The sequence below is a fragment of the Typopeltis vanoorti genome, chromosome 2, assembly GCF_054136105.1.
Source record: "Typopeltis vanoorti isolate ZY-2024b chromosome 2, IOZ_Tvanoo_1.0, whole genome shotgun sequence".
Taxonomy (NCBI): domain Eukaryota; kingdom Metazoa; phylum Arthropoda; class Arachnida; order Uropygi; family Thelyphonidae; genus Typopeltis; species Typopeltis vanoorti.
The window spans coordinates 164,762,575-164,780,737 of record NC_143550.1 but is presented as its reverse complement, the minus strand read 5'-3'; the positions used below and the strand labels follow the sequence as shown (position 1 = coordinate 164,780,737).

Here is an 18,163-nt window from a genome sequence, read left to right as displayed (position 1 = left end):
AGGACAGTGAATATCAGAATTTCTGAACACAAGGACTACATCCGGTTTCACAAGTACAGCCATTCTGGTCTTGCGGACCATGCTCTGGATACACGCCACAGAATACGGTGGAAGAAAGCTACAGTAATACACCGTAGCAAATACAAATACGAAAGACTATTTATGGAATCAGCCTCAGCCCTAAGAAATTTTCCAAACCTCAACAAATTTGGTTGTATGCGACTGCCCCAAATTTGGGAGGCTTACATCAGCAGACCTTCAGCCCAACGGCCAAGAACACCTACTTAGCCCGCTAGAGGGCACCATCAGGACTTTTAGGAGAACAATAGCTTCATCTCTTCATTCCCAGTTACTGTGTTTGTAGTGCCTACGTGCACGTGCTTTTTTTGTAAGTTCCTTTAGAAGATGGCAATGTGACATTACCGAAATATCGGAAAATATTTATTAAAGTTTAATTTAATTTATATCCTTAACTACGTTGTTCTATTCCTTAAGTGTTTTAATAATGCATAACCAACGTATAAGCCTGTCTACGAGAAAGTTCTTTCCTAATATCCTGGTTTTTAATATCATATTGCCATTGATGCCATCTGTTCATGCCCCTAATCTTTTTCAGGACTCTCATATCTATAGTGTTTGGTCAAGTGTTTTATTTCTAACTCAGCTCTCAGATCCATAAGTTAAAATTGGTTTGAACACTGTCTTGTATACAGTTAATTTAGTGTTTTGATTAATTTCTGTCTTATTTCATATAAATTGATTCAGTTGACTTCCTACCATACTGACTTTGTTGTACCATCATTTTACAACAATGTAAAATGATGGCACAATTTAATATATTTATGGAGTAATATAATGAGCTACAGAAGTTATAACTGTGTGAGATATTTTTGATTAAAGAAGGTATTAGTTCCTTCAAATACTGAATTATGTTTTATTTTATAATTGTCCATATTTTCTGGGGAGAGGAGAAGAGAGTGTGAATTAGTGAAGGAAGAACATTAACAGAACCATCAAGTTAATTTATTCTTCCTTCTAGAATAATATTAACATTTTCACTCCAGAGGAAGAATTTTGAGGTACTTTTATAGTATATGTGATTAATCTGCTGTAATAACTGATAATATTATTTCCTTCCATTCTTATATAAATTACTATTTCTTTTAAACATTTCTTCCTTGTAGGATATTTTTCTTCGTCATTATAATACTAATACTGTAAAACTTGCTCTTGAAAATACTCCATATGAGTGTGCATTACCTCTCTTCACATCTTGTTCTACTAGTGCCCTTGTATTCAGCCAAGAACCTCAAGTTAAGAAACTGCTTAAGCTCACTAAAAAAATGCCTAATTATGTATTATTAGGTATGTATAAAAGATTTGACTAGTATTAAAATTGTTTTTTGAATTTTTAATGGCACTTGTGCCATAATAAAAATGGTTTATTAAATACACATATTCACAAGAATATATAATAATTTTATTACTGCAAATATATTTAACCAGAAACTAACTGCTCATCATTAGTGCAACAGCATAATCACAAGGTGAAGCTAGAACAAAAATTGTTGATCCAATTTACAGAGCTGAGCCATGTGTTGGATACCACCTAGTGGGTGGTTACAATAAAATAAGATTACAATTATGTCCCAAATTTACTTGATTTGAATTAAAATTAAATTTATATAAATAAAGAAATTACAAGCATTTTATTTTTAAAAAATTTAATTAATTAGAACAGAGAGGACACACTATTGCTTACCATTTATGAGGATGAAACTCTCCCAAATCTTGGCCATGGATAGATGGTCATTACAATTTAAGTTTGGGCAGTGTAAAATCACTCTCTTTAAATAACTGCTCAAACCTAAACCCTCACTGATATAAAAGGTGAGTGTTGGACCATAAGATATAATGGTCACTGTCCACTCCATGCTGAGTAAGACCAGATTTTTCAGTTTTATTGTTGTTAATATAAGATTGGTGTTCTTGTAGTAATTTTTCAACAGAACATCCTGTTTGTCCAAAGTAAGAACGGAGGTAATCACACATACTGAACTTGATAAACACCAGGGAGAGAGAGAGTGAGGGGTGTATCTTTAGTTGGATGGTAACCAGGAGGAGATTTTGTTGATAGGGAAAAAGTAGGAACTAAATTTTATCTTTTCATGATCTTGGCAATCATCTTAGAGATGCCTATGATATATGGGATAGGGACTCACCATAGAGGTTTTGGCAATGGGCTTGTAAGAGTCCAAGATGCATTTAAACTTCCTTAAGGTGCATTGAATGGTGCTCAATTCTTGTTGGAGAGATTGGAAATTATACCAGATAACATGTGCTGTGTTGAGCAAAGATTTGAAGATACCTATTTTTTTTTTAGATGGATTATGTGCTGAATCTTCCTGTAGGTAGCAGCCTGTGAAGGTAGGTTTACAGTGAATAGAAGTAGCAAATGTTCCAGAAGGAATACCGAAAAGAAGGATATTCAGGAAGGCTAATTTTCCTTCCTTTTCTGTTTCCATAACAAAGTTGATGCATGGGTGTAAGCTGTTCATTTTGTTTAAAAAGGTAAGTAGACATTCTTCCAAGTCTGGCCAAATGGCAAACATATTATCTACATGTTGAATCCCAAAGGAAGGTTTGGGGTTGTATTGAAAAGAATAGGGATTCCTCAAGAAGCTCTAAGTAGATGTAGGTGACAAAAGGGATTCCCATGGCAGTTCCTTCAATCTGTTTGTAGATTTGGTTTCTGCAAATGAAATAGCCTGAGTGCATGACAAAGTCAAACAGTTCAACAGATAACAGTTGGATAGCATCGACCAGAGGTACACTAGTGAATAGGAACTGATATCAAAACTAATCGTTGAGGTCTGTATGCTGAAGGGTTAAGTTTTTTTTTTAATTTTTGTCAAACATTCTGATGAATTCTTCATAGAGGCTTGTGTGAGCCACTATAGGAGCTTAAAAGATCAAATAGGAATTTGGGTAAGCAATAGTTGGGGGGGGGGGTCTATTCAGTCCAATATGGATCTAAGTGGAGCTCCTGCCATGTGTATTTTTGGAAGATCATAAAAATATTAACTTCTACCAAAATAGGTCTTCAATTTTTAATATCTTTGATATCTCTGATTTTGATTATCAGATTTAATTCTGCTTTCTTTCATAATGCGATCCATGTATATGATGAATAAGAGTGGAGATAATGTGCATCCTTGTCTTACACTTGATTTTACATCAAACAACCATCTCCCTGTATTTCCTTCAATTCTAACTGCTGACTGACATCTTACATAAAACTATTGTATTGATCTATAATAAATTTTGATTTATAAAAAATTTTCAATATTGTATTGATCTGTATAATGTTCCATTTATCCCACATAATTGCAGTCTTTTGAAAAGTTTTTCTCTGAGCACCTTGTGCCATGATTTCTCAACTGTTTGTCATAACTAAAAATCAGATCTTGACAACCTCTGTTTGACTTCAACCCAGCTTGTTCTCCAAATTTTTCTCAACCTCTTTTCAAGTATGCTTGCATAAATCTTATCTAGTACACTTACTAGAGAAATTCCTCTGTAATTCTCACATTCAGTTTTATTCCCTTTTTTTATAAATGGGGACTATGAGTGTTCTACTCCAATTCTGGTCTTCTGATCAGACTACCTGAATTATGCAGTGTAGCCACTGCAAAACTTTTATGCCTCCATATTTAAGCATTTCTGGTTGATTATATCTTCTACACCAGTGCTTCCCAAACTTCTGGATGTCAGGGCCCCCTTTGCAAAAATTAAAATATTTCACGGCTCCCCTCGAAAAAAAATCGTAATAGAGAGATGTATTATTATAATATTTATTGTATTTATATTCACTACAAAACATACACAGCGAATATTGCAAAAATCAAATGCATATATTACATTTTTTGCCTCTTACCGTTTGGTTCTGAAGACGATGCGGGCTGTTCTGGTAAAATATGAAATACTGTCCTTTTTCTTTTTTTGAGTCTTTCTGCTTCTTCTGATTGTTCACGGGAATTTTTTTATATTTTTTTATCAGCCACTTATCCATCTCAGAATTAAATTTTTTAACGTAGAATAGATCAAATAATATCACCACTTACCGATACTGGCACACCACAGACTGATAACATGAAATTAGCGAATATTACCTGAATAAGGGAATCCCCGGACCAGGAACATTTTTCTCTTTTGTGACTTTCTCCCTTTAAGGTAATTTAAACCTAACGCTAAACAGACAGCAAAGGCAGGTTATTAAAACGTGCATATGATTGGCGCGGTATTAACAAAAGATCGCTCAACCGAAAGATAAAAGCATAGCTGGCAATTGAGTTGAAATGCTAACTCTTTTCAACCGAATTCCATATGTGAAACTGCCATAACATTCATTATATATATATATATATATTACTTAGTTTTAACACTTTTACGAATTTTAACATGTTCAGTTGAATTTTATTGCTGCCTTGGAAAATCGAGCTCACATACATTTAATTAATAACAATAGTTTTTAGTTAGATACTGTGTTTGCCCATGCAACATATGGTTTTGTTGCAGTCTATACAGCATAGTTTCTGTATGAGGGGGACATGTGATTCATTAATTAGTGTGTTTTTATTCCAGTTGTCTCTAATTGCACTATTTGTCGAGAAATATATTACACAGACTCCTCATACCTTATTCGCTGGCATAATAAAAGTACTTGTTTTTATTGCCTCTGCAGTATAGTGGCTGTTAGGGAGGGCTGTTGTTTACCACTGCAAGGAGTTACTATCTCCTCACATGAACTTGTTTAAGCTTTTTTTCATGTGTGAAGTATATGCGAAACTTTTATTGGTAACAGAAAACTAGCTCGGATGACAGTGATAATATAAAATGAGTTTTGATATGTATATAAAAATCAATATCAACAGACCCTGATTACGAACACGTGATGAAAGGGACAGGAAGATTTGGAGCTTCCCTGGAGAGTATTCAAAGTATATACAATTAACCACTGCTTTGAAATGAAACATATGAATAAACAATATTTACTAATATTCATTAAGTGCCGAAATACGCAGGAAGCAAAGTTTGTGAACCAACACCAATGTGTGAATTTTTCCATTAAAATATAAAAAATAACAAAAAAGAAATAATAAAAGTTAAATACGTTTCTTTTAAAATAAAAAAAATCTACTTAGTCTTAAAACATTTTAAATTTGTTTTCATTATTTCACGGCCCCCCTCAACAAAACCTTCCCAAACTGTGGGCCACGGCCCCAAGGGGGCCGTGGCCCACAGTTTGGGAAGCGCTGTTCTACACCAGCTGTCTTTCCACATTTCAGGTTTTTGATAGCTTTTTCTACAACAATTATTGATACGATATTGATTGCATTACTCTTGAAAATTTTCTGCTACTGTTCTGCCACTGCTAGTTTCATTTAACCACGCTACCGGCCAAGACATCTATAGACGTTCAAGTTATCATGGATGCGAAGTGCTTATTAAAATTATAATACCATTGATATTACATTGAAATATATAATGGATATGAAGCTCATGTGGATGTGTATTTGATCCATAATGGACGGGAAGGTGGTTAACAGTCTTTCAAAATGATTATTCCAAACATCTAAGATAACTTTATCTTCAGTTTTCATGTCACCTTTATCATCTTTGATTCCTTTAACAGTACGCTTTCCCTCATTTCTAAGCTTTTTCAATAACCTCCAAAGCATTTTGCCACTTTCCTGATATTTATTTTCAATATTCTTACCAAAGTCTTCCCATGACTTTTGTTTAGCTACTTTTACACACAGCTTGGCTCACTTATATTTTTCTCTGTATTCTTTTCTGGCATTTGCCAGCTTATTTGCTAGGAACTTTCATTATGCCACTTTTTTTTTTGTTCAGGACTGCTTCTTTAATATCTTTTGTCCACCACAGTGTTCTTATTTTTCTATCCTTGCAATACAATTTCACTACATACCTCCCTAACTGAATCAGTGAATGTTTTCTTCAGAAATTGCCATTGAGACTCCAAGGTTTGGTTCTTATTTGCAAACTGTTTCATTTTTTCTTCAATAATGTTTGTACAGTTGAACCTACTGTTTACTTGTAAAAGGCTGATTAATTTTAATTATTTTTCAAACTTTCTCACGTACTATTCTTTGCAAAGGGTTCTTAAGGGTCAAAGCTGTATAACTGAGAGCAGACCTCAACATAACCTTTAAAGGAATGCAGAGAACCGACCAGAGCTTCTGACCTAATGTCCAATCCTCACCTTCTCATGGTGCACACTGTTGGGTATCTACCTATATACTGAAGGAACGAGAATGGGCTGGCTGGGATTTAGTCTACCAAATTGTATTCTTATTGGCTTAAACCAAAATACAAAATGATGGTACAACATGACAAAATTTCATGCCGGCTGGGGCGTCTTCCGGTTAAACAAGGACCCTGTTGTTTTCGCCAGGGAACCAGGTGAACAGTAAAAAGTCAGCTACCGGAGCAAACCCTAAAACACATCCCAACTCAACATCACCACCAGAGTTGAAGATCGGTACTATCAACATAAGAAGCCTGAATGACAAAGAAATGGAGCTAGCTGAGGAATTAGATAAGTACCAGATCGACATAATATGGGTGACTGAAACAAAAAAGACAAAAACTGGCGAGATCTTTCCAAACAATAAATACAAAATGTTATATTCAGGCAATGACAATCAAAGAAAAGAAGTAGTAGCCATAGTATTCAACACTAAATACGAGGCTAATCTTCTTGAATGGCAGGCAATCTGAAGTACAATGATATGGGCAAATATCAGAATGGGAAACTGGACAATGAGACTTATTTGTGCCTATGGTCCCATAGAAGGCTCTACTAATGAACACAATGAAAAAGGAAAAGTTGGTCCTTGTTGGGGATCTAAATAGCAGAGTAGGAAATGATTGTCAGACATACAAAAATATTTTGGGAAAATTTGGAGAAAAGAGCAAAGCTAATAATAATGGCAAATACCTGTTGGATTTCTGCTCAGGACATGGACTGGTTATTACTAACACCATGTTCCAACATAAAAATGTGCACAAATTCACATGGAGAGAAGAGGCAAGGAATAAGAAAAGTCTCATTGCTATGTTATTATTGATAGTGATGTTTTCTCCCTGGTGCAGGACACCAGAGTGTATAGAGGATTTGAAATTGGAAGTGATCATTATTTAGTCTTGAGCAGGATAAAATTGAATTTCATATTGAAAAGAATAACATGTAAGAAAGTAGAAAGTTTTAAAGCGATTAAAAGTTGAGCAGCTCTCAGATGTGAACTGTAGACTAAAATTCACAAAGATTATTGAATAAAAAATGAAAGAGTTTGAGAACAGGAACCAAAACTTGGAGATTCAGTGGCAAGCCTTGAAGAAAACCCTGATTGATTCAGCCAGAGAGGCATGTGGTGATGGTGTCTGCAAGGATAAAAAAATCAGAACTCCATAGTGGACACAGGAAGTAAAAGAGGAAGTGAAAGAAAAGAAGAAAGCATATCAAAAATTCCTGGCAAATAAATCAGCTTGTGCTCTTACAGAATACAGAGACAAATGTAAGAAAGCTAAACAGTGTGTAAAACTAGCTAAACAAAAGTCATGGGATGACTTTGGGAAGAACATTGAAAATAAATATCAAGAAGGTGGCAAAAAATTCTGGAGGTTGTTGAAGAAGCTCAGAATTGGAGGAAATAGAGCTGTAAAAGGAATTAGAGATAATAAAGGTGAAATGAAAACAGGAGAAAAAAGATATCCTTGAAGTATGGAGTAATTACTTCGAAAAATTGCTAAATGAAACAAGCACAGTGGTAAAAAAACACTCAACAGGCATTCAGTCAGGAATACATATCTATACTTAAAGTAGAAAAAGCAATCAAAGGAGAAAAAAACAGGAGAAAAAAGATATCCTTGAAGTATGGAGTAATTACTTCGAAAAATTGCTAAATGAAACAAGCACAGTGGTAAAAAAACACTCAACAGGCATTCAGTCAGGAATACATATCTATACTTAAAGTAGAAAAAGCAATCAAAGGCTTGAAATGTGGAAAGCAGCAGGAGTAGATGATATTTGACCAGAAATGCTGAAGTATGGTGGTATAAAAGTCTTACAGTGACTGCACTGCATAGTTCAGAATGCCTGGACAGAGGGACGAATTCCCAATGATTGGAGTAGAGCTCTCATAGTACCTATATATAAAAAGGGAAATAAAACTGAATGTGAGAATTACAGAGGTATTTCCCTACTGAGTGTTCCTGGTAAGATTTATGCTAGTATACTTGAGAAACATTTGAGAAGAATTGTGGAAGAAAAGCTTGGAGAAGAACAAGCTGGATTCAGGCCAAATAGAGGCTGTCAGGATCAGATCTTCCACAGGAATATAACAAAGATCTGTATTTGAGTTTTGTCGATCTGGAAAAAGCATGTGAAAAGGTGCCAAGAGAGAAGCTATTGGATATGCTAGTTATATGTTGTCAATGGGGCATTATATTAAGCAATACTTAGTCTTTATTTGAGTTGTAAATCAGCAGTTATGATTGAAGTAAGTACAGGAAGATGGTTTAATGTTAAATCTGGTGTGAGACAAGGATGTACATTAGCCCCTCTGTTATTCATTGTCTATATCGATCATATTATGAAGGAAAGTGGTATTAAACCTGATATCAAAATTGGAGATGTTAATGTCAGCTCTTTGCTTTATGCAGACGATGTTATACTTCTAAATAAATCTGTTACATGTCTGCAAGATTCTCTGACTAAATTGAATAACTGTTGTAATATATTTGGTATGAAGGTCAGCAATAAAAAGACGAAGATAATGAAAATAGGTGGAATCATTGAAAATGTCAACTGCGTTGTGAATGAAGAACCTGTGGAACAAGTAAAACATTTCAGCTACTTAGACACGATTTTTAGTGAAGATAGTAAATTAAATATGGAAATAGACAACAGAATCAACAAAGCTGGTATGGTAGGAAGTCAATTGAATAAATTTATATGGAATAAGAGAGAAAAGTCAGAACTCTAAATTAGCTGTATACAAGACAGTGTTCAAACCAGTTTTAACTTATGGATCTCTGAGCTGGATCAGAAGTAAAACACTTGACCAACGAATAGAGACTGCAGATATGAGAGTCCTGAGAAAGATTAGAGGCTTGAACAGATGGCATCATTGGCAATATCATATTAAAAACCAGGATATTAGAAAAGAACTTGACATTGTCAGCATCCAGGAATGCGTTAGCAGAGCTAATCGCAGGTGGTATGGTCGCTTAAACAGAATAGGCAAGGAAAGATTAGCAATACAAGTTTTTCTTTGCCAGGTTGGCAGGAAAACCACCCAGAGGAAGACCAAGATATAGATGGATTGATACGGTACAAAGTGCCTTAGACAATAGAAATACAAGATCTGATAAAGTTAGAGTCTTGACAAGTAACCGACTGATTTGGAGGAAAATTGTAGATATGAAGTTAGTGATGATGTAAATTTTTCATGTAAGTACTATCATATCCTGTACACCCCTTGAGGGTACATGGCAGTAAATTGATGATGATGATGATATTGTTTGCAATATGGTCACTTGCAATTTCCAATCCTCTGTGCACTCTTGTTTCCTGAACCAGCAAGTAGGTATAATATCAACAATGACATGGTCAATGAGCTCTTATCTTATTTCTTGCATCTTCTCTCCATGTAAACTTGTGCACATCTTTATGTTGGAATATGTTGTTGGTAATGACTACTCCATATCGTGAGCAGAAATCCAGATGATACTGTTATTATTACCTTTGCCCTTTTCTTTAAATTTTCCCAAAATGTTCATATGCCAGGTGAGATTCATTTCCTACTCTGCTGTTTAGAACTCCAACAAGGACCACTTTTCCATTTTCTTTGTCGGCTGGCTGTTCTAAACTTGAAACTTATTTGTGCGTATGATGGGATCATATGCTCAAATAAGTTTCATTGTCCATTTCCCCATTCTGAAGTTTGCTCACATTACTCTACTTGCAAGTGCTTTCCAATCAAGAAGTTTATTGTCATGTTTGGCATTGAATACTATCACTACACCTTCCTTTCCTTGATTGTTATTCCCTGAATATAACATTCTATGTTATAATTTAGTAAGATCTCACCTATTTTTGTCTTCTTTGTCTCTAATGCCAATTATATTCACATGCTACTTTTCCAGTTCTTCTGCAAGTTCTGTTTCCTTTCCATTAATACTGCAAAACTTTTATGTCTTATATTGCTGGTTCATATCTTCAGTTCCTCTGATGTTGGATTTATTCATTGTCTTCTAGATGTTGAGTTGGAGTTTGTTCTAGTAGCTGACTTTTCACTGTTTGGTCTGGTTTCCTGATGAAAACAGTGAGGCCTTCTTTAATTGGGCAATGCCCTAGTTGGCGTGAAATCTCATCATGTTGTGCCACAAATACATCAATATGTATTTGTGGTTTAAACCACAAATACATATTTTTGGCTTTACATTCATTAAAGGCAATGTGGTGATCTGCCAGTTATTTGGCTTTGGCCCTTAAGCAACCTGTTTTCAGGTTTTGTCACTCTGTCTTTAAACATTGGAGTACAGTTTGGTCAACATTAATGGGGTGCACCACATGAAGGTGAGATTGGACATTAGATCAGAAGCTGCAGTCGGTTCTCTGCATTCCTTAAAGGCGATCTGGAGATCTCTTCTAAGTTATTTGGTTTTGACCATTAAGCTACCTGTTTTCAGATTTTGTCACTCTGTCACTAAACATTGGTTCTTTTTTAAAACTTTCACTTTTCCTCTGTAATATATATATATATATATATATATATATTTGAATCTACAATTTACATCCAAGAGAGTGGGGGGGGGGGTGCTGATTTGGTTTGATTCTTATTAAAATTCTATTATACTTTTTTTTTTTCGCTTTTGAGATGCTCATTCTTATTATGCTTAAAACTAGGTACTTCTGAGTTAGAATATTGGAAAGTATATATTAAAGTTGGTTTTAATTTATATTCTAGTATACGCTGTCAATTCCTTAAGTATTTAGTAATTAGTAAATATGAGTTACTTCTTGTTTCAAATCCTCAGCACACTTATTACCAATCCAAAGATATCCGTATGTCTCCAATAACATAATAATAAAAGATTTCGTGTTTTGTTTATGTTCTCTCTCCATGAAATTTATGTGCATTTTTATGTTGAAACATGATGTTCGTAATGACTAATCCATGTCCTAAGCAGAAATCTGACAAATTATTATTAGCTTTGCTCTTTTTTTCCAAAATTTTCCAAAACATTTCTCTACGCCTAAGATTAATTTCCTACTGTGGTGTTGAGGTCTCCAACTACCATCATTTTTTTTTATATTGGCTGCTCTCCTTAATGGCCTAAATTCCTTTTCTTTCCTACCAGAATATTCTGTGAGATTGCGGGTACAAATAACTTGCATTGATCTATATGAAATTGGCTCCCATTCAAAAAATTTATCTGGTTCAGTGTTCAATACTATAGCTACTCCTTCCTTCCTCTGATTCTTAGTGCCTGAATAAATTAACTTCATTTTTGACCTTCATCTTACCAAAATTAAGCTCACAGCAAAGTAACTTTGCTGCATGGAAGCCTAAATAACACAATGCTAAGATAACTGATCCCCTTTGCATAGTCTGCTGTGTGTACATTGTATATATTCTCTATCAGGTTTGTCTGTCACAGAGGATGAAAAACCAGTGTTTCAGAGAGAAAAAGCTTTGCTACTTCTATATTATTATGTATGCTCCTTCAAAAAGTTCAAGAACTGATTGAGGGAAAGTCATTTTAATTGAATACATTCACGTCTCATACAGAGGTGGCAGGGTTTTCCTTCCTGGAAACGAAGATTTTTCATCCCACATAACAGGAAATCGACCAGAAGCACAGCATACTCACAGTGAAATAAATCTGGATTTCACATGCTTCTTAGCCTCACACTTAGCCAATTTCCAGGGATGACTCCTGGAGATTGAGTCCACCTGTACCAACCATAAACAGTATCTCACTCATATTTATATTTAATTGCCATCCCATATATTTCTGTCATGTTTCCTCTCATCAATTTATTCTCCATACTTCGAAGACTACATTCTATCAATCCATCCTCATATGTGCATATATCTATCTATCTATCCATACACACACACACACACACACACACACACACACATTACTTGGAAAGAAGTCATCATACACAACAATGTAGAGGAACAAACAGCAGTGACACCCACCTTAATAAGATGTAGGACTTTCTTTTGCTGTGATAACTGTAGCAATCAATGGCATGTAATGAGGGCCTAGACTGTTGTGGGAAGACACATCCTGTGATCCCACCTGGTGCTCCAGTTAATCCCACGAATGCTCAATAAGGTTGAGATTAGGGCTCTGTGGAGGCCAATCATGTGTGGTGACATTCATGTCCACAAACAATGCAATTACAGCAGCAACCTTATGACACGGTGCATTGTCTTGCTGAAATGTCACAAACATGGTGCCACAAACAGAGGTCTGAAGCCAAACTAGGAGAAAACAGGACTATACCATAACACCACCACCTCTGAATTTCATAGTTGGGGTTACTCACTCTGGTAAGAGATGTTCACCAGGCATCCACCACACTAACATCTATCCATCTGCTCAGTAGAGGGTGTAGCATGGTTCGCTTCTCCAACATAGCTTTCCAAGCTTCCATGTCCCATGTTCTTTGCACAAGTGAAGACAATGAGTGTTGGTTCTGAATGTTTTTGTGCATACTTGTGTTCCAGTTGATGCCCAGAAATCTGGGAAATCCAGAAATTTTTTTGGTTCGTTACATTGCAAAGAATGTGAATTCTTACCTATCCTGTAGTAGAATATGAGAAATCTATTCAGCATGTTTTTATAAATTCAGCTCTTAGTGGTTTTTGTTTTCCCAAGACCAGTTTTCCTTTCCTTTCTAAAGCATACTTGTGCAGGCAAACTACTATGCTCTGCAGTTATATCAAAATGATTTTGATAAAAATTATCAAAATTAAAATCTAAAATATGAAATAAATCTAAAATAAAATCTAAAATCTGAAATATATTTTCTTCTTAGAAATTAAACTATTTTGAAATGAAATTTTACACAGCTTCAGTATATTCATGGATGTTACATATTACAAACTTCCATAGTGCAGTTGGGATAGATAATAACCTTTGGTTGGAAAGAACCAGGTATAATCCCATCTAAGATGAGAACAACTTGCATCAGGGCTTTTTGATGAAGGTGAGCTAGTTAATCTCGTATGGAGATGAGAGTTTATCATCCTGGAAACTCTGATTTTTCATTCTGCAAAACAGCAAGCTTGTCAGAAGCATGTAGATAGTATCAGGTTTCTCAGAAGCCAAATTACCTGGCCATAACAGGCCAATGAGCATGTCACAACAAGGAAGCTGGGATATACATACTATATGAAATTCCCATACTTTGAACAGAGTGAGTTTATAATAATATGGATGTTAATAAAATATACTTTGACACATATTATATGGTCTTGCTTGTATCAAAGTGTTTGTTTTTCCCTCTGTACATATCTGAAGATTCTTCATCATCATCAAATTCCTGCCATGTACCCTCAAAGGGTGTATAGGATATGATAGTACTACATGAAAAATTTACATCATTACTACCTTCCTATCTACAATTTTCCTCCAAATCAGTCTGTTACTTGTCAAGACTCCAACATTACCAGATCTTATATTTCTGTCGTCTAAGGCACTTTGTACCGTATCAATCCACCTGTATCTTGGTCTTCCTCTGGGTCGTTTTCCTGCCAACTTGGCAGAGAACACTTCTTTTGTTAATCTTTCCTCGCTCATTCTGTTTAAGTGATCATACCACCTGAGATTAGCTCTGCTAACGTATTCCTGGATGCTGATAATGTCAAGTTCTTTCCTAATATTCTCGTTTTTAATATGCTATTGCCATTGATGCCATCTGTTCAAGCCTCTAATCTTTCTCAGGACTCTCATATCTGCGGTCTCTATTCTTTGGTCAAGTGTTTTACTTCTGATCCAGCTTTCAGATCCATAAGTTAAAACTGGTTTGAACACTGTCTTGCATACAGCTAATTTAGTGTTCCGACTAATTTCTCTCTTATTCCATACGAATTTATTCAGTTGACTTCCTACCATACCAGCTTTGTTGATTCTGTTGTCTATTTCCATATTTAATTTACCATCTTCACTAAAAATTGTGTCTAAGTAGCTGAAATGTTTTACCTGTTCCACAGGTTCTCCATTCATAACACAGTTGACATTTTCAACAATTCTACCTATTTTCATTGTCTTTGTCTTTTTATTGCTGACCTTCATACCATATCTATTACAACAGTTATTCAATTTAGTCAGAGAATCTTGCAGACTTGTAGTGGATTTATTTAGAAGTGCAACATCATCTGCATAAAGCAAAGAGCTGACATTAACATCTCCAATTTTGATATCATGTTTAATACCACTTTCCTTCATAATGTGATCCATATAGATAATGAATAGCAGAGGGGATAATGTACATCCTTGTCTCACACCAGATTTAACATTAAACCATCTTCCTGTACTTCCTTCAATTCTAACTGCTGACTTACAATTCAAATAAAGACTAAGTATTGCTTGATATAATGCCCCATTGACACCATATAACTGTAGCATATTGAATAGCTTCTCTCTTGGCACCTTGTCACATGCCTTTTCCAAATCAACAAAACTTAAATACAGATCTTTGTTATATTCCCATGATTTCTCCATTATTTGTCGTAAAGTGAAGATCTGATCCTGACAGCCTCTATTTGACCTGAATCCAGCTTGTTCTTCACCAAGCTTTTCTTCCACAATTCTTCTCAACTGTTTCTCAAGTATACTTGCATATATCTTACCAGGAACACTCAATAGGGATATACCTCTGTAATTCTCACATTCAGTTTTATTTCCCTTTTTATATATGGGTACTATGAGAGCTCTACTCCAATCATTGGGAATTCGTCCCTCTGTCCAGGCATTCTGAACTATGCAGTGCAGCCACTGTAAGACTTTTATAACACCATACTTCAGCATTTCTGGTCGAATATCATCTACTCCTGCTGCCTTTCCACATTTCAAGCCTTTGATGGCTTTTTCTACTTCAAGTATGGATATGTATTCCTGACTGCATGCCTGGTCAGTGTTTTTTATCACTGGCTGTCATCACTGCTTGTTTCATTTAGCAAGGTTTCAAACTAATTACTCCATACTTCAAGGATATCTTTTTCTCCCGTTTTCATTTCACCTTTATCATCTCTAACTCCTTTATAGCACTCTTCCTCCATTCCTGAGCTTCTTAAACAACCTCCAGAATATTTTGCCAACTTCTTGATATTTATTTTCTATGTTCTTGCCAAATTCCTCCCATGACTTTTGTTTAGCTAGTTTTACACAGTGTTTAGCGTTCTTACATTTGTCTCTAAGAGCACAAGCTGACTTATTTGCCAGGAACTTTTGATATGCTTTCTTCTTTTCCTTCACTGCCTCTTTAATTTCCTGTGTCCACCAAGGAGTTCTAATTTTTCTGTCATTGCAGACAACTTCATCACATGCCTCTCTAGCTAAATCAATCAGGGTTTTCTTCAAGTCTTGCCACCGAATCTCCAAGGTTTGGTTCCTGTTCTGAAACTCTCATTTTTTTCTTCAATAATCTTTGTGTATTTTAGTCTACAGTTCACATCTGAGAGCTGCTCAACTTTTATGCGCTTTAAAACTTTCTTACATGTCATTCTTTTCAATAGGAAATTCAATTTTATCCTGCTCAAGACTAAATAGTGATCACTTCCAATTTTAAATCCTCTACACTCTGGTGTCCTGCTCTGGGGAGAAAACATCACTATCAACAATAACATAGTCATTGAGACTTTTCTTATTCCTTGCCTCTTCTCTCCATGTGAATTTGTGCACATTTTTATGTTGGAACATGGTGTTAGTAATAACCAGTCCATGTCCTGAGCAGAAATCCAACAGATATTTGTCATTATTATTAGCTTTGCTCTTTTCTCCAAATTTTCCCAAAATATTTTTGTATGTCTGACAATCACTTCCTACTCTGCTATTTAGATCCCCAACAAGGACCAACTTTTTCTTTTTCATTGTGTCAGTAGCTTTCTCTAGAGCCTCAAAAAATTCCTCCACTTCTACCTTAGTAGAACCTTCTGTGGGACTATACGCACAAATACATCTCATTGTCCAGTTCCCCATTCTGATATTTGCCCAAATCACTCTACTTGACACTGCCTGCCATTCAAGAAGATGAGCCTCATATTTTGTGTTGAATACTATGGTCACTCCTTCTTTTCCTTGATTGTCATTGCTTGAATATAACATTTTTTGTGTTTATTGCTCAGAAAGATCTCACCAGTTTTTGTCTTTTTTGTTTCAGTCACCCCTATTATGTCAATCTGGTACTTATCTAATTCCTCCGCTAGCTCCATTTCTTTGCCATTCAGGCAATGTTTCAGTAGCTGACTTTTCGCTGTTCGCCCTGGTTCCCTGGCGAAAACAATGGGGGCTTTGTTTAACCAGGCGACGCCCCAGCCAGCATGAAATTTTGTCATGTTGTACCATCATTTTGTATTTTGGTTTAACCAATAGGAATACAATTTGGTCGGCTAAATCCCAAATTGCCAGCCCATCCTCGTTCGTTCGCTATCCAGTTGATACCCAACAAGGTGCACCACGAGAAGGTGAGGATTGGACATTAGGTCATAAGCCCTGGTCGGTTCTACACATTCCTTTAAAGGCTATGTGGAGGTCTCCTCTCAGTTATACAACTGGCCTCTAATTGGCAAGTGATGTGCAATATGCCTCTTCCCATCAAGTCAACCCCCCTACTTCCCATGACATGATCTGTATCTACAAAAGGGACTCTGGTGAAAACAGAGAGTATTCTATTACAAATGGAACCTTCTTGGTTGGAGGAATATGCTGACTAGACCTGCTAGGTGGTAGGTAACCTTTATCTCCTGGCTTATTGGAGGGCTGAAGTGGCAAATTCCTTGTTTGGAGCTCCAGAAAATGGATTCTGTTTTTTGTTTCTGTTTCCTCTCCCCTCTCTGTGCAGTGTGAATAGTACCATTCTAGCCATACCAAATGTACTTAGAGACCAAAACATTCTCCATTTCGAGGATATATTAGTTAAAATTGGTGCCACAAGCCTGCTGGTCAATTGGTGCATAATTCCAGTGCCACATCTCTGTCAGATCATTCCTGGAAAGAGATCTGGGCAGTGGTATGTCAGAGGCACTGTTGAGGGCACGTTATGGAAAGGAGACTGATTTGTCTCTGTATGGATGTCATGTCCAGTAGTCTTTCTCCTCTCATTCTGTTCCTCCATCTAATCATGAATGAACTTGTGACGAATCTTACAAACAGTGACAATAATGAATCCCCTCCCCTCATAGACTAATCCCCTCCCCCAACAGCAAAGATACAACACAACCAATTGCAGCATACAAACCATGCTAGAATCTTCACAATAAAAACTCTCTTTCATATCCACTTTACTAACATCAACATACAGCACATTCACTATCACTTGCAGTAATCCAGACCAGATATCTTACTCTTAACAGAAATCCAGATTGATGCAACTAGTGTCCACCTCAATGCTCAAATTACACAATTCCTTTTGCTACAAAGATAACACCTGTGCTTTTGTGAGATCTGACATCGCTTTTAAGAGAATGGCTAATTTAGAATCACCTGCTTTGACCTTCTCTGGCTCAAGGTGTCCTTGTCCCATTTTGTAATATTCATTTGTTGCATTTACCAGTCTCCATACTCTGATAACCACTCAGACCTCTTCACGTTGTTTTATATGAAACTCAACCATCTGCATTCCAGCTATTCATTAGTGAAGTCATCGTCCTGGACAACCTCAGCATTCACAATTCTACTTGGCTCCCCTTTTCTAATGCCATTGACCAAGTTGGACAACGGAAGTCTTTGCTATAAGCAGTGACCTAACACAAATCACAAATCATGCATCTATTTGCATGAATTTTTGATAACCCTGTTCACTCTTCCAGTATTCTGAATATCTTTTTAACCAGTT

At 35.9% G+C, this 18,163-nt stretch overlaps 1 protein-coding gene across 1 annotated transcript in view; it reads left to right on the top strand.

Moving 5' to 3' along the window:
- mRpL10 (mitochondrial ribosomal protein L10) overlaps nucleotides 1-18,163 on the top strand; it is a 59,630-nt gene that overhangs the window by 29,331 nt on the left and 12,136 nt on the right. The window contains exon 4 of the mRNA XM_090409185.1: nucleotides 1,185-1,365. Coding sequence (XP_090265311.1) covers nucleotides 1,185-1,365 — 181 coding nt within the window. The remainder of the gene's footprint in view (nucleotides 1-1,184; nucleotides 1,366-18,163) is intronic.